We start from the raw sequence: 19,246 nt of genomic DNA, 5'->3' as shown, positions 1-19,246 counted from the left end.
TTTCCTGTTCTGAACAAAACCACCCATCACAAGAGGAATAAAATTAAAAACGAGCTGTGGGTGCGAGGGCTGGGCTGTTTCCTGCTCTGAGCTGGACCTTGAGCAGCACTCAGAGGGCAGAGCCCTGCAGAGGAGCCCAGCTCTGCCATTACCTTCCTTAGCCAGCCTGGCCAGGTGCCTCTCCAGGCTGCCAATGTGGTGCCTCTCCAGGTACCGATAGAACTGGAATAAAGTCACTGGTTCTGTCTGGAAAGGGGAGCAGGGGAGCAGCCCATCACAGGTGAGGATCTGTTCCAGCAGCCTCTGCAGCACTGCAGGGAACAGGAGGACAGAGAATAGCAGAGTGGTTACAGGGAAGCTGCTGGAACAAGTCAGAGGTTTGGGGATTTTTAATGCACAAGGACAATTTTCAGCACTGCACTGAGATTATTCAGCTCTGTGGTACCTGTCTCCAGGTGTCTGGGGTACTTCTCCTTCACTTTGAGCATCATGGTGTATTTCAGTGCATGGCAGAACCTTTCTGCTGAGGTCACCAGGATGCTGCTGCCGGGCTCTGCGAGATCACTCCAGATTTTCAGATACTGCTTCTTCTTTTTAACCTTCTGAATAACTGAAACACAACATTTTAAAAAGTCAGTGAGCTCTAGCAGATGTGGGATTTTACATAGAAATCAGGCAGCAGATGGCCTGGCTGGACAGGGCAGCACTAACTTGTATTTGCATTAGAGGTGGTTTTATTAAAAGTGGGACATTTGCTGCCCAGATGTTCAGACCTGCAAGCACTGATCTCCTAAACTGCCATCAGCAGTTCTTCTGCCTCTTATTGTTCCCTTTATCCCAGCACCTGAGTCAGTTCCAGAACATTCTGGGAGTTTAAGTGGTTTCCCCCCTGGCATCCAAGGAGCTGCCACTGGGTTTTGGGATCCTGCCTCTGTTCCTTGCCCAGGGCAGAGCCCTGACCTTGGGGCTCTCAAACCCCTCAATAATTCCCTGTGGCTCCTCATCCAGACCCTCCATCCCTCACTTTCACTGAGCTCCTGCATTTCAGACTCCCACACTTCCCCTGCCACACTGCACCAGCCCCTCTGCAGCTCTGCTCCAGGGAACAGTTTATTCTCACATCCTCCAGGATAAAATCTGGCAGCAAATGCTTCCAACTGAAATTTGCATTCTTCCTGCTGTATTTACCAAGATGAGAACAAAAGCCTTCCAAGCCTCTCACTGTGCTTTATCACTTTGTCCTGACCAACAGCCAATGGAAGAATTTTGTAGTGGGAAGACCTGAGATAGAATTCTGTGCCCACCAAACTGTTCTGGCAAGTGGGCACAGAATCTGGGCTGTTTGCTTAGCAAGGAAAAGCAGACATAAAAGAGGATTTTATTAAGCCTGCTCTGCTGTTCTTTACTGCAAACTCCCATCTACAACATCCCTGTTTAAGACATCCCAATTCAGCTACTCTTTCTCTGAAAACACCTTCTCCCATTTTTTTCCTTCTGTGTAGAAGAAAAAATGAACCAAAGAATGAGCCCTGTTTTTCCTAAGAATCCAGATAAAAGAGCAGGTTTAATGATGTCAGTGTCTGCAAGGAATTTACCCCTGGTTCTGGGGAGGTTTGAGCAGGGGTGCAGCTCTCCCATCCCTGCACACCCTGGAGTAAGGCAGGTACTCACTTTTCTCAACAGACAGATCCAGCACATCCCCCAGGACTCGTGTCTGCTCTGACACTTCTTCCAAAATGCTCTCCTGGACCACCTGGGCTACGTTTGGTGCCCTCAGTTTCTGAAATGCAACAGACAACTCAGGAGCTGAAATCAGGGCAGGATCCAGCTCCAGATAAATGAGGATTTGTGTCTTAAAATCCAACTTTTGAGACAAGTGAGAAAGGCCCAGCTGCTCCCAGAAGACCCCCTGCCCATCAGACACCTGCTCTCTGCTGTAGCAGTTTTTCACTCATTAAACATCACCCAAGCCAAGCCTGAGCATTTGCAGCCTGTTTTGGGCACTGAGCAGTGCCTAGAGCTTCAGCAAAACCCAGAGGCTGAGAAGAGGCAGCAGAGTTTTGGATGACAGATTCTGTGCACACACTTTCACATTGCATTATTGCACCCAATTTCCATCCTGAGTCTCTCTGCTGTTATAAAACAAACAGAACATATCAAACCCTGCTGTAATCAGAATCAACAGTGCCAGGCAGTGCCCTGGAAACCCCCAGGCTGCTCTGTACCTGCAGGAGACCTTTGCACAGCCTCAGGTGTGTTATCAGCAGCATGTCCAGGTTGTCATCCCCAGTGGTTACATCTCGTGCTTCTGCTCTGGTGTCACAGCTCAGGGACTGCAGCACATTGTCATTGTATGTGCTGTGAGATGAGGGGAAAAGAGAGTTTAAGGTCTTGTCACTAAACAGGACTGAGGATGTCTCAACAGGGAGCTGTGGAAGAAACCAGGTGGCATGGCACAGAAACCAGCATTTTCTTCAATTGCATTTATAACCCTGTCCAAAAGCACAGTGAGGTGCTCCTGTGCTGGATTTGAGAGCCCAGCTGTTTCCCAGCCCCAGAGGTGCAGCAGCACATACCTGACACTGCCTGTCCTCACACTCCCAAACAGGGACAGCTCGTCAGCACTGCAGTCAGCGTTCAGGAAATCAAAACTCTCCAGCACTGTCTCCACCATTAAACTCTCCACAGAGGAATGCTTGTGGAGTGTCTTTAGCTGTGGGTGAAACGGAAGCAGAAATACTGTTATTTGTAGTTGGCCAGCCGTTTTGTAGATGTTCTTTTATGGTTCTGAAGTCATTCCTAATAATAAATCACTTTGTTTTACTGATTTCATTCTAACACACCTGGGAGGTCTGCTCTCTGCAGCCACTCTGACTCCAAAATAATGCTGCTAGTTAAACTCAAAACATGTTTCAATATTTTAATCTCTTCATCTCCATTCCTGCTGAGGCTGGTGAGAGCTGATATTCTCTGCATCTTCTGTCACTGACACACCTTTCACTCAATCCCTGTTTCTGAGCTCAAAGCACCAGCCCTGGGGCAGTTGCATTACAGCACAGCACCCAAGAGCTTCAATATCAGTAATGAATTTCATGGAGCCACTACCTCTGTCCTCCTTGGAAAGGCTGCTCTCAGGGTACTTGGTTTGGGCTATAAATTCTGCTTTTCCAGGGGTTTCACTGGCACAGGAGGCCAGGGCAGTTGTGCTACCATCAGTTCTCACTCCAGCCCTGGTGCTCCTGCTCCCAAACCTGCAGCCAGCCCCTGCCTGCTCTTCTGCAGGACCTTTCCTCTAAGGAAAGCAATATGCAGAGCCTGTGACCAGCCAGGAGCTGGGGCAGCTGCACAGACAGGGCTGGGATGAGCTGCTGCACCCACCCGAGCTGGGAAACAGATCCCAAACCAACCCAGAGGCAGAGGCACAGACACCCAGCCCGGGCTCTGTTCAGCAGAGCTCCCACTGGAGCTGTGGTTCCCTTTTCTTTTCCCTCTCCTTTTCTTTCCTTTCCCCATTCCCTTTTTCGTTTCCTCTCCTCTCCTTTCATTTTAATTTTCCTTTTCTTCCCCTCTCCCATCCCATCCCCTCTCCGTGCGCTCCCTGCGCTCGCCGATCCCCGAGCCCCTCCTGACCTCTGGCGGCCAAACTCCGCTGCGGGGCCGGGCCGGAGCGACTGAGAGCAGCCACGGGGCACCGAGTGATGGAGAGGGTGAAACAAATACAGCCGAGGGTCAAACACGCACAGCCGAGGGTCAAACACGCACACACAGCCGAGGGTCAAACACACGCACAGCCGAGGGTAAAAACACACACGCACAGCCGAGGGTCAAACACGCACAGCCGAGGGTCAAACACGCACAGCCGAGGGCAAAACACGCACACACAGCCGAGGGTCAAACACGCACACACAGCCGAGGGTCAAACACGCACGCACAGCCGAGGGTCAAACACGCACACACAGCCGAGGGTCAAACACACGCACAGCCGAGGGTCAAACACACGCACAGCCGAGGGTCAAACACACGCACAGCCGAGGGTCAAACACGCACACACAGCCGAGGGTCAAACACGCACAGCCGAGGGTCAAACACGCACGCACAGCCGAGGGTCAAACACACACAGCCGAGGGTCAAACACACGCACAGCCGAGGGTCAAACACGCACACACAGCCGAGGGTCAAACACGCACAGCCGAGGGTAAAAACACACACGCACAGCCGAGGGTCAAACACACACGCACAGCCGAGGGTAAAAACACACACGCACAGCCGAGGGTCAAACACGCACACACAGCCGAGGGTCAAACACGCACAGCCGAGGGTCAAACACGCACAGCCGCACCTTCAGTTTATCCCTGAGGGAGCAGAGCTGGCACTGCAGCCTGTCCAGCCGGGCGTGCCCCTCGCCCCGCGGCTCCAGCAGGTGGAACAATTCCTGCAGGGTCCTGTCCATGGCCTTGGCTCGCCCCTCTGCCCTGAGCTCAGCGTGCCAGCTCCTCTGGCTGATGCTCTCCTGCTCTGCCAGGCGGCGGCTGCGGGCGCGGCCGGAGGAGCCCCTGCGGCCCCTGTGGCCGGGCAGGCCGGGGGGGCTGCCGGGGAGCCCCTCCGCGCAGGGGGTTTCGCTCAGGATGTCCAGGGTGCTGCGGCCGGGGCGCTGCGGCTCCTGCCCGCTGTCCCGGGCCGTCGGAGCCCGGCGCTCCGCCGCGGGGGTCGCGCCCCGGGATTCCGCCCCCTTCGCATCCTCCGAGCTCAGCGAGTCCCCCTCGCTCGTCTCCGCGGCGTTCTGGGGCTTGTTCCTCGCAGGGACGTCGAAGTCGCAGGCAGCCAGGTAGCTCAGGATGCTGGGGGGCTGAGCGTCCTCCCGTGCCTGCCCCGGGCTCTGCCTCTGCTGCAGAACAGACTGCAAAGGGAGCCCAGGTGAGCCGGAGCCCCTGCAAAGCCCCACCTGGGACAGGACTCTGCTTCCCAGCTGGATTCCCAGCACAGGCTGCCGAGCAGAGCTCTGCCAAGGGTTTTAAAAAGTGTTTTATAAGATCTAAAACAGAGCTCAAAAGAACAGAGGTTAACAAAGCCCCAAAATAAAGTGCAAAGGTGCCAGAGTGCTGTTTTCACATTTCTGAGTGTGCTCCTGAGCAGCCCAAAGTCCCAAACCCAAGCCCCAGGTCTGTGCTTTGCCTTCTGCTTCCCCCCCTTGTACTCACCAGGTAATACCTCTCCCTGAAGCTGGGCGTGTTTGGGGGGGTCCAGTTGTACAAAGAGCTCTTCCTGCTGCCCACAGAGAACTTGGCAGTGCTTCCAGGTGACAGGAACAGGCTCTCAGTGTCAAAGGGGCTGCAGCAGAAAACAAGGCCCAGGTGTCAGTGAGAGCAGAGAGCACACAGGGGTTCAGTGCTGGGAGGGTTTGAGCAGGGACATTCAGTCAGCACACAGAATAAAATGAAACAGAAACTGCCTCTCTGCCAGAGCCTGTGACTGCTGTAGCAGAGAGACACAGGCTAAAAGGCTGTGGGCTCTACACAGGATTCTCCACACCCTGTAGACAGAAATCTGTGCCAGAGCCTTTGGAAGAGGAGCCCGGGGTCCCCAAGGCTGAAGTGCTCTGTCCCCCTGTGCCTGCCCTGGCACAAACCACTGAGGAAGGAAACACAAACACGTGCGATAGAGGAGAGCTGCCAACTTCCCTCCTGCAGAGCACACAGCACCTGGAAAAACCAACAAAAACCCTCATTATCCTTCACCTATTAATCAGCAGCTCCTTGGGCACAGGGGAAGCCTGTGCAGTGCTTCTTGGCAGGTTCTGTGTTCATCCAGGCAGGGATGAGCCAGTTTCAGCCCCAGAGGACACTGGCTGTGGTCTGCAAGGGTTTGTCCAAGACTTCCTAATTACCTACTTCATCTCAGCCATTAGTTTCTCAACCTCTTTGCAAAGCAGTCTGAGGATCCCACGAATGATCCCCTGGGATGCAACTCAGCTAACCAGGAGATGGAAAACACATTTCAAGTTAAGCAAAGGAGTTTGGTTTCTATATGTTACTTTTTGTTGCCTACCGAGATGCCTTATGGCTCCAAAAGAAAGTTTGTTTTTCCACTTGGGTACTGGCATTTTGAAAAAACTGAATTGTTTGTAACAAATCTGCAGCTTCAGTGATGGAATGTAGCAACCAAAGAGCAGGATAAAATCAGCTGAATTCAGCTGTGCATTGCAGGAGTGATAATGGGGACTAACCAACGCAGGGAAATGAATTCCTGCTCTCCAGGAGAAGTTGAAGAGCAGAGCCCAGCCCTCTGGGGCTGCTCAGGGGCTCTGCAGAGCATCCTACAGTGCAGCCCTGGGCTCTGGGAGCTGCCCTGACCCAGGTGGAGTGGCTGAGTGGGGCAGTGTCACCCAGCTGGGCTCCCTCACAGCCCAGGGAACAACATCTGCTCTGACTCAGGGGCAGGAATAAATTGGGTTTCTGACAGCAGCAGCCTTGCAGCCAAAGCCTGCTGTGTTTACTGATGAAAGCAAATTACTCCTACCCATGGCATTCTCAACAAAAGTCACAGGGATCCATTCCTCAGATTTTTCATTTTTAGCTTTTAATATCGTGATGCAAAGTGACACTTCTAGGAAAGGAAAAGAACAAACAAAATCTGCTTTGCCCTTTTACAATTCCTGAAAGCCTCCAGCAAAATGCAGCTCCTCAGCTGGCTCCAGACAACTCCTGGTCCTGCAGGGATGACTGAGAGCAGAGGGGGACAGCAGGGATGGATTCTGCTCTGGAGCTTCTATTCTCTCTTGGCTCTGAGCTCCATCCAGCATCTCCCTCCACATTTCCCCAGCAAACAAACCCTCACACTGGGACAACCCCATGGATCCATCCCCTCCAGCACTCTGACACAGACAGAGGGCAGGGAGGATATTCCAGGGCAAAGCAGAGGAATTCAGGCAGATGGGGAGGGATTTCCCCAGCAGGCTGCACCTTGGGCCAGCCAGAGCTGGGATCTGTCATGCAGCAGACTTTCCAAGCAGACTATTGTCTTCAATTGTCACTGGCTTTTCCTCAGTTTGTTTAGTCACTTCCTGAAATCATTGACATAAATCCTCTGCATAGGTGAAAGCTTTGCAGGAATGTCATTATTTAACCTTAAACTGTGCAGCCAGTACTTTGATGGGGGGTGTGGGATGGCTGTGGCTGAACTGAGAGAAAGAGTGGCTCCACATTTCCTGTCCACATTTCCCAGCCAACATCCACATGCCTGCACAGGATTATCCAGTGACAGTTTTTCAGGACTGAAAAACTCTACTAAAAAAAAAAATAAATCTAAAGTGACCCAGAAATCTGATCATCTGTGTTGTCCTCATTCTGTGCCCCAATCACTCCCCTCTCCTGTCCAGCCACTCCATGGATTCAATACCCTCAGACCAGAAGTGTGGATGGAATTGTGAAATTTGAATTCAGGCTTATATTAGCATCCCCCAAAAAAAGCCAATTCAAGTGGACTGGACTTGCTGTTAATAATGAGATTTTTCTTTCCCTGACTAAGCCCAGGGGGAAATGCCCATGGGATTTAGCAGAGGGGCTTGTTTGGCCTCCAGGGTGCCCAGCCTGGCTCAGCAGCAGCTGTGAGAGCACAGAGCTGCACCAATGCATCACTGCCTGCAGGGCTGCAGGGGCAACTGCCCCTCCACCCACACCTGCATCTCTAAGAGCACCACTGGCAGCACACATGCATCCCAAAATAAAACCAGACCTTCCTTTCCTCCTCTCCCTTCAGGTTTTGTGCTGCTGCTGCAGCAGCCCCTGTGAGCCAGGCCAGCCCTGCCCAGAGTGGTTCTGGCTGGATGGTGACCCTGGATCCCATGCAGGGCACCACTGGAGCTCTGAAAAGAGAATACAGCTCTCTCTTTATCCTGCATGTGAGACACAGAACTCAGACTGCTGTTTAGGTTGGCAAAAAACCCAAAGCCTTTTGCCAAACTGGCCAACAAAGCTGTTCTGCAACGGCCCCAAGCTCATTCACACTCCTCATGGCACAATCTATAAAGGAGCTGAAGGCACTTTTGTTAGGGCCCAGAAGACCAGAGGCCTATTTAAAGAAAATGTACATTTAGAAGCAGAAGAGAGATCTCCATTTGGATTTCTTACAAAGCAGGTCTAGACTGAAAGCTTGCCTCTCAGGGAACTTTGGGTAAATCAGATGGATTTGTTTAGTTATTCTCAAAGCAGAGGGAAAAAGCAGCTGTGATTGTGAGTGCTCTATCTCTGAAAACAGAAACACCCCCAGTTATCCCCACACAGCCTCTCTTTTCTGTAAACAGCCCCAGCAAAGAGCCTGCCAGGGAGGAGAGGCCAGCTCTGCACAACCCATTGGTGGGACCCCAACACATCTCAGGAAACTTAAACACAGCAGAGACACAGAGCCTGGGCTCTGTGGGCTGGGAAATTCCAGGGGGGGATTAGCTCCCAAAGAAATGAGTCACAGCAGCCCTGCTGCCAGCTCCAAGGCTGGAGGTGCTGCCCCAAATCCTCCTGCCAGCCCAAAGCTGCTCTGAGCTCAGGCCACGCTGGGCTCAGCAGCTCTGGCAGGGGAGTTCCTCACAAAGCTTTGCCCCAAATACAATTTGGAGGTTCAGGTCATAAGGATCTGTGCAATAGCCCAGAGCAGGAGGGGGTTTCCTCACCCAGCTCTTTTGTGCATGATTCATTCTGAATTCCTGACAGTGAGCACGGGGAGGGAACAGGGAATAAAGGACTCTGTGCTGGGGGTCACAAACAGCAGAAGTGATTTCCTCCAGACCATAAACCCCACAGGCTGTGGCCACACTCCGGAGGAAAAAGCACCATAAACAGGGGCAGCAAAACTCTGCCAAAGTGAGTTTATTTCTGACTGGCTTCAAGCAGCCTGTGTTTGAAAATCATTTTCAGGTGCTGTGGCTGGGTCACATTTTTGTACCAGCTGCAGGTACAAGTGTAAAGAGCCACAAGGAGCACTCAGAAAATGGCATAAAAGCTGTTCCTCCCCCAGCCCAGCACAGAGCCAGACTGTTTCTGGTTTGCTGGGGGAGCCTGCACAGCCCCAGGGGGCTCAGAGGGCTCTGGCCATGCAGGGCTGGCAGGAGCCAGGGGGACCTGAGCAGTGTCCCCTGCTCCAGGTGCTCCCTGGGGGGCTGCTGTCACCCTGGACCATGCAAACAGGATAAAAACCTTCATTTGCTGGAGACAGATCTCTCAGGGAGACAGGAGTGCCAAAAAGCAGAAATAACAAACCAACCCAAAACCCTGTGCTGGTGAGCCTGGAGGGAGGAATAAGTGCCAGTGCTCCATCCACAACAGTGAGAATTTACTTTTAATAACAGCAGTAGTCCACTACAAAAATCAAATGACAGATTTAAAATATAAAATTTAACAAATCACAGGCACCACAATGCTCAGCCATTTAAAATACATCTGCAAGCAGCTTCCCTGGAGTGCACAAACAGCCTTGGACCCACAACTCAGTGCACACACAGAGGTGCCAAGCCTTTGGGAAAGCTGCTTTCTAACAGATCACATCTTGGTAACAGCCACTGTCCTAAAGCTGCAGCTGTGCATTGTTCCACAGTGCCCAGAAACTGCTACTTTAATTTCACCTGTAAGATTCTTTGCAGTGCTTTGCAGACACACATGCATGGCCTGGATGTTCCTGCTGAGGAGCAGGGAGCTCAGAGCTCACAGGTGAGGTGTCCCAGCCGTGGTGGCACCAGAGGAGGAGCTGGCAGGTGACAGGAACAGCTTCAGCCCCTTGCCCTGCCTGCTGCCAGCAGCAGCTCCTGCCCAGGGCTGGCTGGGAGGGAGCACAGGGCTGCTTTCCACCCTGCTCTCAGACAAAGAGGGGACACAGCTCAGGGACACACCTGGAGCCTGCAGCAGCTCCCAGTGGTTTTCTGGCTGTCACTGCCTGGCTGTACTTACTTCCAGAGGACCTCCAGCCTCAGCTTGATGGTGCCCAGCTCAGTGATGTCCACCACGATGGCCTGGGGCTTGGTGGTGAAGAAGCTGAGGCTGTCACAGGTCACCACCCCCACCAGGATGGTGGCCAGGCCCCGCAGCTCTGTCACCTGCAGGGACACAAACACAGCCAGCCCAGCTCAGCAGGGGCACCCAGGGGGCTCAGAGGGCAGGGTGCAGATCCAGCTGTGCACACCCAGATGTGCGGGTTCACTTGTGCTAAACCTGCTGTGTGCTCCTGCTGGGCAGGGATTGCTGAGCACTGAGTGGAGAGAGCAGGAGGAGGGGAGGACATGGTCAGTGAGAAAAAGAGTAAAACTGTCATTGCCACACAAATGACACGAGTTCTTACAATTATGGTAAAACAGGGATCTGAATTAGCTTCTCACCTGATCCCACTGAGAAGTGAAAATAAAAAATAACCTCAAAGCCATTTCCAAAGGCAAGAGGCCAGAGTGTCCTGTGTGAGCCAGCCCTGCTGCCAGAGGATTTCCATACAGGAATGTCTCTACCCTGATAGAGCAGCACTGCAGGGACTCAATGTTATATGGGGGAGAAGAATAATATCTTAATAATAAGATATTTGTGTCTCCGCATCCAGGCTGCAGAAATTGCCAGATATTGATTTGAGAGTTCTTTAAAAAACAAGCAAACAAAAACCCCAAAGAGAACCACACACCCAGAACATGGGAAAGCAGGTGCACTGATACAGTCACTAGTGCCAGGAGAAAAGGAAAATCAGGAGCAATGTCCCTCACTAGGCACAGCATGGATTAACTGCCATTTTTTACACGGTTAGAAAAAAATCTATTTAAGAATTTTGGGAAGCCCTTGGTAGCCTGAGAGGGGAGTAGCAGCCCTGTTAACCCCACTGCTTCCCACCCAGCCCCTGCACACCACACCTTGATTTCAAACTTCTCATGCAGATTGGGGATAAAAATCTTCTCCTCCTCATCCCACGTTTGGCTGTCATCAGTCTCAATTTTGCCTTTCAGCCTCCATTTCTGGCGCCCCAGCCTGACAAACACCTGCAGAGCACAGAGGAGGGAGGATGAGCACAGCCCAGGCCATTCCCACAGAGCCTGTCCCCTGCCCTGGGACACAGCAGGAAACTGGGGCAGGGATGGGGAGCAGCTCTGAGCCCCAAAGTCCAGCCCTGGAGGGGAGCCCGGGGCACCCTGCCCTGCCTGGGGGTGCTGAGGCCAGGCTGGGGTTCACTGGCAAGGGGGGCACTGGGTGCATTCACATCCTGCCCAGGGCAGGCTCCCAGGAAAAGGGCAGGACTGAAAAGCAAAATTCAGGCAGCTGGGCTTGGCAGACAAGCTCTGGCATCATTTAAACCCTCCCACAACACCCAAACCACATCCAGCCCCCCCATCCCTCCCCACCTGCCAGAGGCTGTGCCAGTGCTCTGCTGCTTTTATCACAGCCTGCTCTCCTGCCCTCCCACTCCGGGGAAAAAAAAGCACAAAAAGCACAAAAAGTTGTGTACTGCACCTCATACTGGTCTCCTGGGCAGAGACGAGCAAAGCCCACCAGCCCTGGGAAGAGAAGGAAAACTCCCAAAGTTTCACAAAGCTTGACAAACCCAACACCTCAGTAAATCAAGTGACTCTGGGGGACACTCCCCTCTTGTCCTCAGCTCTGTGAGGAGCTGCACCACCAGCCCAGCACACTCTTAAAAGGACAACATTTAATTGAGCTGAAAAAAGAAATTTTGTCAGCTTTGTATTCAGATATAAGATACCATGGCAGGTCTGTTTGATAGCACTGAGCAAAACCCAAGGTTTTGTGAAAGGTCTCTCTGAATAACTGGACTCTCAAGTTGCTCCAGGAACCCCAAATCAATGAAACCCCAAGTCAAGGAAAGGAAAGGAGAAAGGAACTCACCCTTCATCTTCACATGGAACTCTCCCAGGTGCACCTCCAGAGCCCCCTCTATAAAGCACATGTCCTGAAAGAGAGTCTGCAGTCACCAGCCCTGCACAGGAGCTGCTTCCCCACACATCCCCTTTCCTTTAAAGGTCTTCATTTCTTTTATTTTTTTAAAGGACACACAAATATTTTCACCAGTAAAGGCAGATAAAAGTGACACGAATGGATTCTGTAAAACAGAAAATCTTCCACAGAAGGGTGGAAGTCCTTGAGCTCATCACTGCCAGTTACTTCCATTACTGGTTCTGTAAAAATAGCACAGCTCATTCCTCCAACTCTCACCCCACACCTCCAATGGAAGCCAAAGGATTTTCCATGCAATGTACCTGCATTTTACTCACACACCTCTTTAACCCATTGAAAACAGAGCCAGCAGCAGCTGCCAGCCCATTTTTGAAGGGTTTCCTACCTCTGTGCACTCCTGGACGTTCCTGTAGAGCTCCAGCAGGCTCTCCCTGGAGGCTTTGGTGGAAGGGGACAGGGAGAAGGCTTGTTTCATGTTGGTGGCCCCATCCCTCAGCCTGCACTGGATGCAATAAGCCTCATAGAGCTCTTCTACCTTTGGGACAAGGGAAAGAAGGAACTGGAATTACCCTGGCGTGGCTCAGGGGTTTTGGAAAGGAACATCAGCAGTGATTCCTGGCAAAAACCCCAAGAACCAAACCAAATCCCTCTGTCAGGGCACTGCAGGCTGCTGCAGCTCCTGCACTTCACACAGTGCAGCAGTTTGCTCCTCAACATCCCATATTTTTTAAAGCTTTTTTCAGGAATACAACCAGCTCTGCTTTTTCCAGAGTAGAAGATGAGAAGTCACAGTTTGCTCACAAAATCTGCAGAGCAGGAAAGCAATTCCCTGAGCCCAGAGGAGAGGCTCAGCCCTGGCAGAACTGCCCTTCCTGGGGGCACAGAACACATCAGGCTTCCCAGAGCTGCATTTTCTGAATAAACTGGCAGAAAATGCAAACTGGCTTCACAGGAAAACTAAAGTTGGGTTGTGCCAAACGTGCCAAGTTCAGCCTGAATAGAACCATTCAGGAAAATAAATAAATAAAAAAAATCCCCTCCTCCCATAAAAAGAGTGGCTCCAGCTTTCAGCAAGCCCCCAGCACTCTCCCCTTCAGATGAATTAAAATCAGAGTATTTTCCATAGATAGATCACTTACAAAGCAGAGCCTTGCAGGTACAAACCCCTTACCTTGCTGATGTGAAACTCCAATTTCCTGATGTACCTCTCCACAGAGCGGATTTGCTTTTGAGGAGGGCAGACAGAGAGAGAAAAATTATTTCCTAAATGTGCCATTAGGTAACAGAGCAGACAGAAAATCACCCATTTCCCATTATTTGCAACATTCCATCCCATCCCAGCAGCCTTACCTTATCCAGGTCATAGTAGAAAGCCTGAAAGAGAAATGGCACAGGCTGAGGAGGAGTGAACCTGGGTTTGTAACATTCATGATCCTTCACAGGTACTGCAAAGCTCACTAGGGACACCCCAATTGACACCAAATTAATGTTACAAACATTGATCACTGAGCAGACACAAGGAGATTCAGCCCAGTAAAGAAACACAACATGAGGAGCACTGCTGGCTATTGAAAATGAGAAATTTTAAGTTCAATTCTCACAGCTGGGGTTACCTTGCTTGGGAAATTTCTGATTGTGCTGCTTTGCTGGATCCCACGTCAATGTTTTAACTGGACAGCCCCAGGTGGCAGAAAACACCAATTTTCTGTGATTTTTATTGAAGTATTTAACATTGAAAAGCACCTTACCAATCTAGAGTTCCTCTTGGTGTCTTTGTGGCAACCAGAGAGATAATCCAGCTCAGCCTGGTGTGCCTCCAGGTACTCACTGCACAGAAAACAAACCCAGGTCAGGTCAGACCCTCTGCTGCTCACTGCAGATGCTCTCAGAGTGCTACAAGCCATGGAGGAGGACAATACCCAGTTCCTCCCTGGCCCTCTCTAAGGCAGCAGAAAAGTTTCATTTGCTGGGGAATCTCTGCTCCAGTGACTGAAGAGCAGCTCACAACCACTGAGCTGCACCTGCCCTGCAAAGGCAGCTCCAGCTGGGGCAGTGCCACCCTGGCTTCAGCAAACTGAGCTCAAACCCTGCCCAGGCACCTCCTGAAAGCAGCTCCCCCCTTCTCCAGCCTGAGAACTCGGCAAGGTGTGAAGCACTTGGTGCCAGGTGCACACACGGGCTGTGCTTTAGGACCTTCCACCCAAAACTCCTCAGCTGAGACTCTTCCAACTCTGCTTTTAAAACAGAGCAGACTTAGGTAACTTTTCCCCCTCGTGTTTGAAAGGGAACCAGAATCACCTGGTGAACACCACATTCTTAGGCACAGCCTCTGAGCAGCCAAAATAACTTCATTTTAGGCAGCTTCACTTCCTCACATTTGCTCTGATGCATTTCATTTCCCCACTGCTCCAAAAGCAGGTCCCCCAAGACATCCCAACCTGCAACTCTCAGCTCTGCTCTCAACACCTGCCCAGGAACACTCAGTGCAGAAAAGCATTCACCTTCCACAAGAGCTCCACCACTTTTAGCTTTATGTTGGAATTATCAGCCTGATGGGATGGCAGCCAGATGGTTAACAGAATAAAGTTATTTTCTACAGCTATAAAGAACCAGGCACGTAAAATATGTTCTGTACTAAAAATTCAAGGCACTCCAGCACCGAGTGGACTTAGTCTGCATTTACTTAAAATTTGGCCTTTGCATTGCCATTTGATCCAGTTGTTTTCTGTAGGTTACTTCAGTCAATTAGTCAGCCACTCACTTTTGGCAGGAGCCTGATCATGTGGCACTCGCTGCAAAACTGGGAACAAATTCTGATCCACTTTATGGTTTCTCCTCCCTAAGCCCAGATAAATTCTCAGCTCTGCAAAAACATTTGGTTTCCTTGTTTCTTTTAAATCTAAATCCCCTACTTAGACATTGGTGGGTATTTTTAGGGTGAAGACTTCATGGACTTTTATTGGGCTAAAATTGTGACACGTGATGTTATAAAGTGTTACTGCAGTGCATTTATATTCTTTGCTGAAGAAAACAAACTGTGGCCAAAATGAACAGTGGCAAAACGTGGAGGAGAGCAGTGACACCCTGCAGGAACTGTCAGGAGCAGAAAGAGATGCAGGGTTTAAAATCCAGGGAAAGGGATTTTATCTTCTGATAGCAGCTGCAGGGTGTAAATGAAGTTCCTGTGATGACAGACTCAGAACATTCTGGGAAATCAAAAGGTGAAGGTTTCAGGTGAACCTGCTTAGACCTTTGCCTTACCTGGAGATCACAGAGTAATTTTGAACTTCAGAAGTTAATTTAATTAAAAGAGGGAGGGAAATAAAGAAATCCATCCTGACACCATCTAGAACAGCTCAGTCTGTAAGTGCTCAGTAATTAGCACAAGGAGGAGCCCCTGATGAACCTTTGCAGGGCACACCCTCATTTTCAGGCTCGAGTTTAAGGAGAGTTTAAGCTTTTTGAGTCACAACTAACTCCACAGTTCCCTCTCCAGAAGCTTTTTGCCAATCACTCCCCAGGTCTGGCTGTCCCACCCCATCGATCCCCAGAACAATTTCTCAGAGCTCTCCCTGCCACTGACATTCTACAGTGCAATAAACTGAGCAAACTGAATAAACAGAACCATCAGAGCACTGTGCAAACAGGCTGAGAGGGAATGAAACTCGTCTGAGCAGGTCCCAGGTGTGGGGACATCACCCCACGTTCAGAGGTCCAGGTGGGGACAGAGCACAGTGACACAGACTGAAGCAGCACAGCCAGGCAAGGCAAATCACAATATTGAAAAAATCCTTACTTAAGTCCTTTCTTCAAAGCTTCAAAAATTTTCTTCACCTGCAGTGGCTTTGGATCCCAGATGAGAGCCCCCTTCTGCAGGGAACTGTATGCCTTGGGGGGCTTCAGGGACATCCTTGATCTCACTGAGCTTCTGCTGAGGGACTTGCTGTGGGAAGAGCACAGAAACTCAGGGAAGGTGCAGAGCTCATCCCCCGGGAGATGCCACAGAACTCAGCTCTGCCCCATCCCATACACACCCACCCAAAATCAGCACGTTTTTGGGCAGCTGAGACACTGTGGCAGCATCAGAAACCCCACGGTGCTGCTGTGTGTGCCCAGCTAATTACTTTCAAAATCAAAATCAAATATTGTTTATACCAGAAGTCTCCCACATAGAGTTTTTTGTGTCAGCCTGAGGAGTTAGAACATCCTGAACCATCAGTTAGAGACACCTTTAAAGCAGAAAAATTCTCTGCAAAGAATTCCTGCCTGGTTTACCTCTCCCTGTACCCTCCCCTAAGTCATGGCTATTTTTATACAGGTTTGTTAATCGTCTAAAATAACATTAAAATAACATTACCTAGAGAAGTTTCCCATCTCCCACAGCAAGCCAAACCAGGCAGGGACTCTCTGAAAAGCTTTCCACCTCCTCTACAATTTCCCTCTTAAATTCTGCTCACCTGGGGGAAGGATGGGCCCCACCAGGCTCAGCAGGGACTGGTTTCAGTTCCAGCCTTGTGCTGGGTGATGAAAGCCCAGCACACCTGAGAGCTGCCCCACTCCTGTCAGAGGAGCCTTTGAGCACCTACTTCAATTATTCTAATTATTCTATATTCTAATAGGATATTTCTAATTATCCTAATTTTCCACTTAACTCCAGTTTTTAACATCAGTTCTGCAAAAAAATCTGATAAAGTAGGTGTTGCCAAACATTTCTGGATACTTAATTTCTTCACACCACTGATTACCTTGGTTTTTTATGATGCCTTAATGGAAAGTATTAATTAACCAAACCATTTGGAGCTCAGGTCATCTGCAGCAAGGAACATTACTGTTAAATTAGAACCTTCAGTAATATGATTTATTTTATTATGATAATGTATCTTTGGGTGTTCCATGCCAAGTGAGAGAGTTTCAGCAGGAATAACACTGGAAGGGGCAGTGTGACCAATAAGACCTGAAGGAGTCCTCATTGCTTAAAATTCTTTCATGATAAGAAGAATTTAATTTCAGGCTCTAGAGAGATCTAATTAGCAAGACACCAAACAGAAGAGACAAGATAATTCTGTTTTGAAATTAAAAGCCCCAAACTGCTCCTGGGTTTTGTTCCATTTTGGAATTTACCTTCAGATTTCTGGAGTGAATTTTCCTGACTTCTGGGAATTACTTCCCTTGCACAGCACCTCAGTACTGGGGCTGGATTTGCTCCCCTTGCCCTCAGCATCCCCCCTGGCACTGAGGAATCCCATTCCCTACATCCCATGGCCTGCAGGGCCAGGAGCTGGCTCTGAACCTTCTCATGCTGCTTTCCCCTGATGCTTTGAGGATCACATTTCCCACTCTGCAGATAACAGCAATAACATTTACTTCCTGTGGAGACCATGGTGGGGAAACACAGAATTGTGTCTGACTGGGAGACCCAAGGGGAAGCTGCTAAAGAAAAGCAAAAGTAATTTTAACATCTGCTGCAGAATGTCCATGTGGGGCTGATTTGTGTCATCCTTGGACAGACCTTGCACAGGGCCCCTGCCAGCTCCTGCTGAGTTTTGCAACAGTGCCTGAGGGAGAGATAAGTCAGGAAAGGGTGATTAAAACTTTTCTTGTCTATGCCAGGGCAGGCTCTCATTTTCACTGGGCTGTGACTGAGTGCCTGGGACAGAAATCTTCCTTATTGCAGTGATTCCTGAACAAAGCTGTCTGTCCAAACACTCAAACATTGAAAAGCAGCAGCATGAAAATGCATAAAGAGAGGCACAAAGGAAAGCTCTGCAGCTAGAAGGAAGGGGATAACCCCAAGGGAAATGGGAATTATTATTCTGAGCCCTGGGGCTGTGCCTGCTGCAGAAGCAGCTGCTCACCACTGCTCCTGTAGATCCTCTCCCTGCAAGGACCCACTCTGGGCTGCAGCTTGAGCCTCTGTATAAACTGAGAGGTTTTATCCAGATCTTAGCACTGGGAGTGATTTTAGATACCTGATCTTTGCTGGGGGTGACATTAATTTATTCAAATTGAAGATTCCTCAATTGCATCATGCAGGGATTTCATTCTTTGGTCATACTCTACCATGATGTGTTTAACCAAAAGTTTGATTCATCCATCTGGTTCTTTGAAAGGATATTTCATTACATGTCAGGTATTTTGCTGATACACAACAGGGTGTTTTTGAGTACAATACTCCTGAGGCACACTTCCAGTCCTTCTATATGGTGCTGCTAAATTATTCACTTTGTTATTGCTCTAGCATGACTGGCACTCAGAGGTTGTATTAATTTTCCATTTATAGGTCATCTCTTCTAAAGACACTCAAGATTTACAGGGATTTACAGGGATTGCTGAATTCACAAACAGCACAGGATTTCTGGTGGGAAAGCTGCAGTTACTACACAGAGCAGTGCTGTCCTGGAGTTATGGAAAGGCAGAGGGGAACAGCAGTGCAGGATGGTGCAGCAGCTCCAGGGGCAGCTGGAGATGGAACTCTGGGATGGATTTCCACAGAATCACCAGGTTGGAAGAGACTCCAAGATTATTGAGTCTAACCCAGCCCTAACACCTCAACTAACCCACAGCACCCAGTGCCACATCCAGGCTTTAAAACACATCCAGGGATGGTGACTCCAGCACCTCCCCAGGAAAAGCATTCCAATACTTTATTATTCTTTCCATGAAAAGCTTTTTCCTAATACCCAGCCTGTATCTCCCCAGCACAGCTGGGGGCTGTGCCCTCTGGGTGTGTCAGTGCTGCCTGGAGAAGGAGAGCAACCCCACCTGAGCACAGCCACCTTCCAGGAGTGACCAGGTCACTCTGAGCCTCCTTTTCTGCAGGACAAACACCCCCAGCTCCCTCAGCTGCTCCTCACTGGGTTGGTGTTCCAGCCCCTCACCAGAATTGCTGCCTCCTCTGGACACACTCAAGTGTCTCAATGTCCCTCCCAAACCTAGGGGACAGAACTTTGCCCAGCACTCAAGGTGTGGCCTCACCTGTGCAGGTGCAGGTGACTGGTCTCCCTGCTCCTGCTGGCCACTCCATGTCCAGGGGAGTGCAGGAGCAGCCAGAGCTGCCCCAGCTGCTGGTGCCCCCAGCCCTGCCCAGGTTCACTTACCCCAGTTTCCTGCTCTGCACTGTGCTGAACCCAGTGAAGGAGCAGCTCCTGCTGATGCCACCCCCATCCCCAGGGGACACAAATGTGAGCTTCACAGACATGGCTCCCAGGCACTGGGGGCTGCCTCCTGCAAGAAAGCACAAAAACACAGAAACACATCAGGCCAAACCTTCCTGGCAGCTCTGGTGCTGCTGAGAGGGGTGAGCTGCAGGGGAGTGGGAA

The 19,246-nt window shown here is 50.4% G+C and overlaps 1 protein-coding gene and 1 long non-coding RNA gene across 5 annotated transcripts in view; one reads left to right on the top strand and one right to left on the bottom strand.

Moving 5' to 3' along the window:
• LOC306809855 overlaps positions 1–19,246 on the top strand; it is a 639,653-nt gene that overhangs the window by 81,547 nt on the left and 538,860 nt on the right. The gene's annotated exons all lie outside the window — the stretch shown is intronic.
• Positions 1–19,246, bottom strand: part of RIPOR3 (RIPOR family member 3) — a 43,108-nt gene that overhangs the window by 7,262 nt on the left and 16,600 nt on the right. For 2 of the 4 annotated variants that reach the window (XM_079321731.1, XM_079321732.1), the window contains exons 2-18: positions 19,025–19,151; positions 15,724–15,870; positions 13,676–13,754; positions 13,278–13,301; positions 13,099–13,152; positions 12,313–12,462; positions 11,859–11,922; positions 11,466–11,509; positions 10,871–10,996; positions 9,933–10,078; positions 5,199–5,328; positions 4,340–4,897; positions 2,577–2,713; positions 2,226–2,358; positions 1,672–1,780; positions 446–610; positions 153–311 (exon numbers count right to left, since the gene is read on the bottom strand). In XM_079321731.1, coding sequence (XP_079177857.1) covers positions 153–311; positions 446–610; positions 1,672–1,780; positions 2,226–2,358; positions 2,577–2,713; positions 4,340–4,897; positions 5,199–5,328; positions 9,933–10,078; positions 10,871–10,996; positions 11,466–11,509; positions 11,859–11,922; positions 12,313–12,462; positions 13,099–13,152; positions 13,278–13,301; positions 13,676–13,754; positions 15,724–15,870; positions 19,025–19,125 — 2,326 coding nt within the window. In that variant the 5' untranslated portion in view covers positions 19,126–19,151. The remainder of the gene's footprint in view (positions 1–152; positions 312–445; positions 611–1,671; positions 1,781–2,225; positions 2,359–2,576; positions 2,714–4,339; positions 4,898–5,198; positions 5,329–9,932; positions 10,079–10,870; positions 10,997–11,465; positions 11,510–11,858; positions 11,923–12,312; positions 12,463–13,098; positions 13,153–13,277; positions 13,302–13,675; positions 13,755–15,723; positions 15,871–19,024; positions 19,152–19,246) is intronic. The other 2 variants (XM_079321730.1, XM_079321733.1) reach the window with 2 other exon arrangements.

This window comes from Erithacus rubecula (assembly GCF_903797595.1).
Source record: "Erithacus rubecula genome assembly, chromosome: 18".
Classification (NCBI taxonomy): Eukaryota; Metazoa; Chordata; class Aves; order Passeriformes; family Muscicapidae; genus Erithacus; species Erithacus rubecula.
The sequence above is the reverse complement of the archived record's forward strand: the minus strand, read 5'-3'. Positions and strand labels throughout refer to the sequence as shown.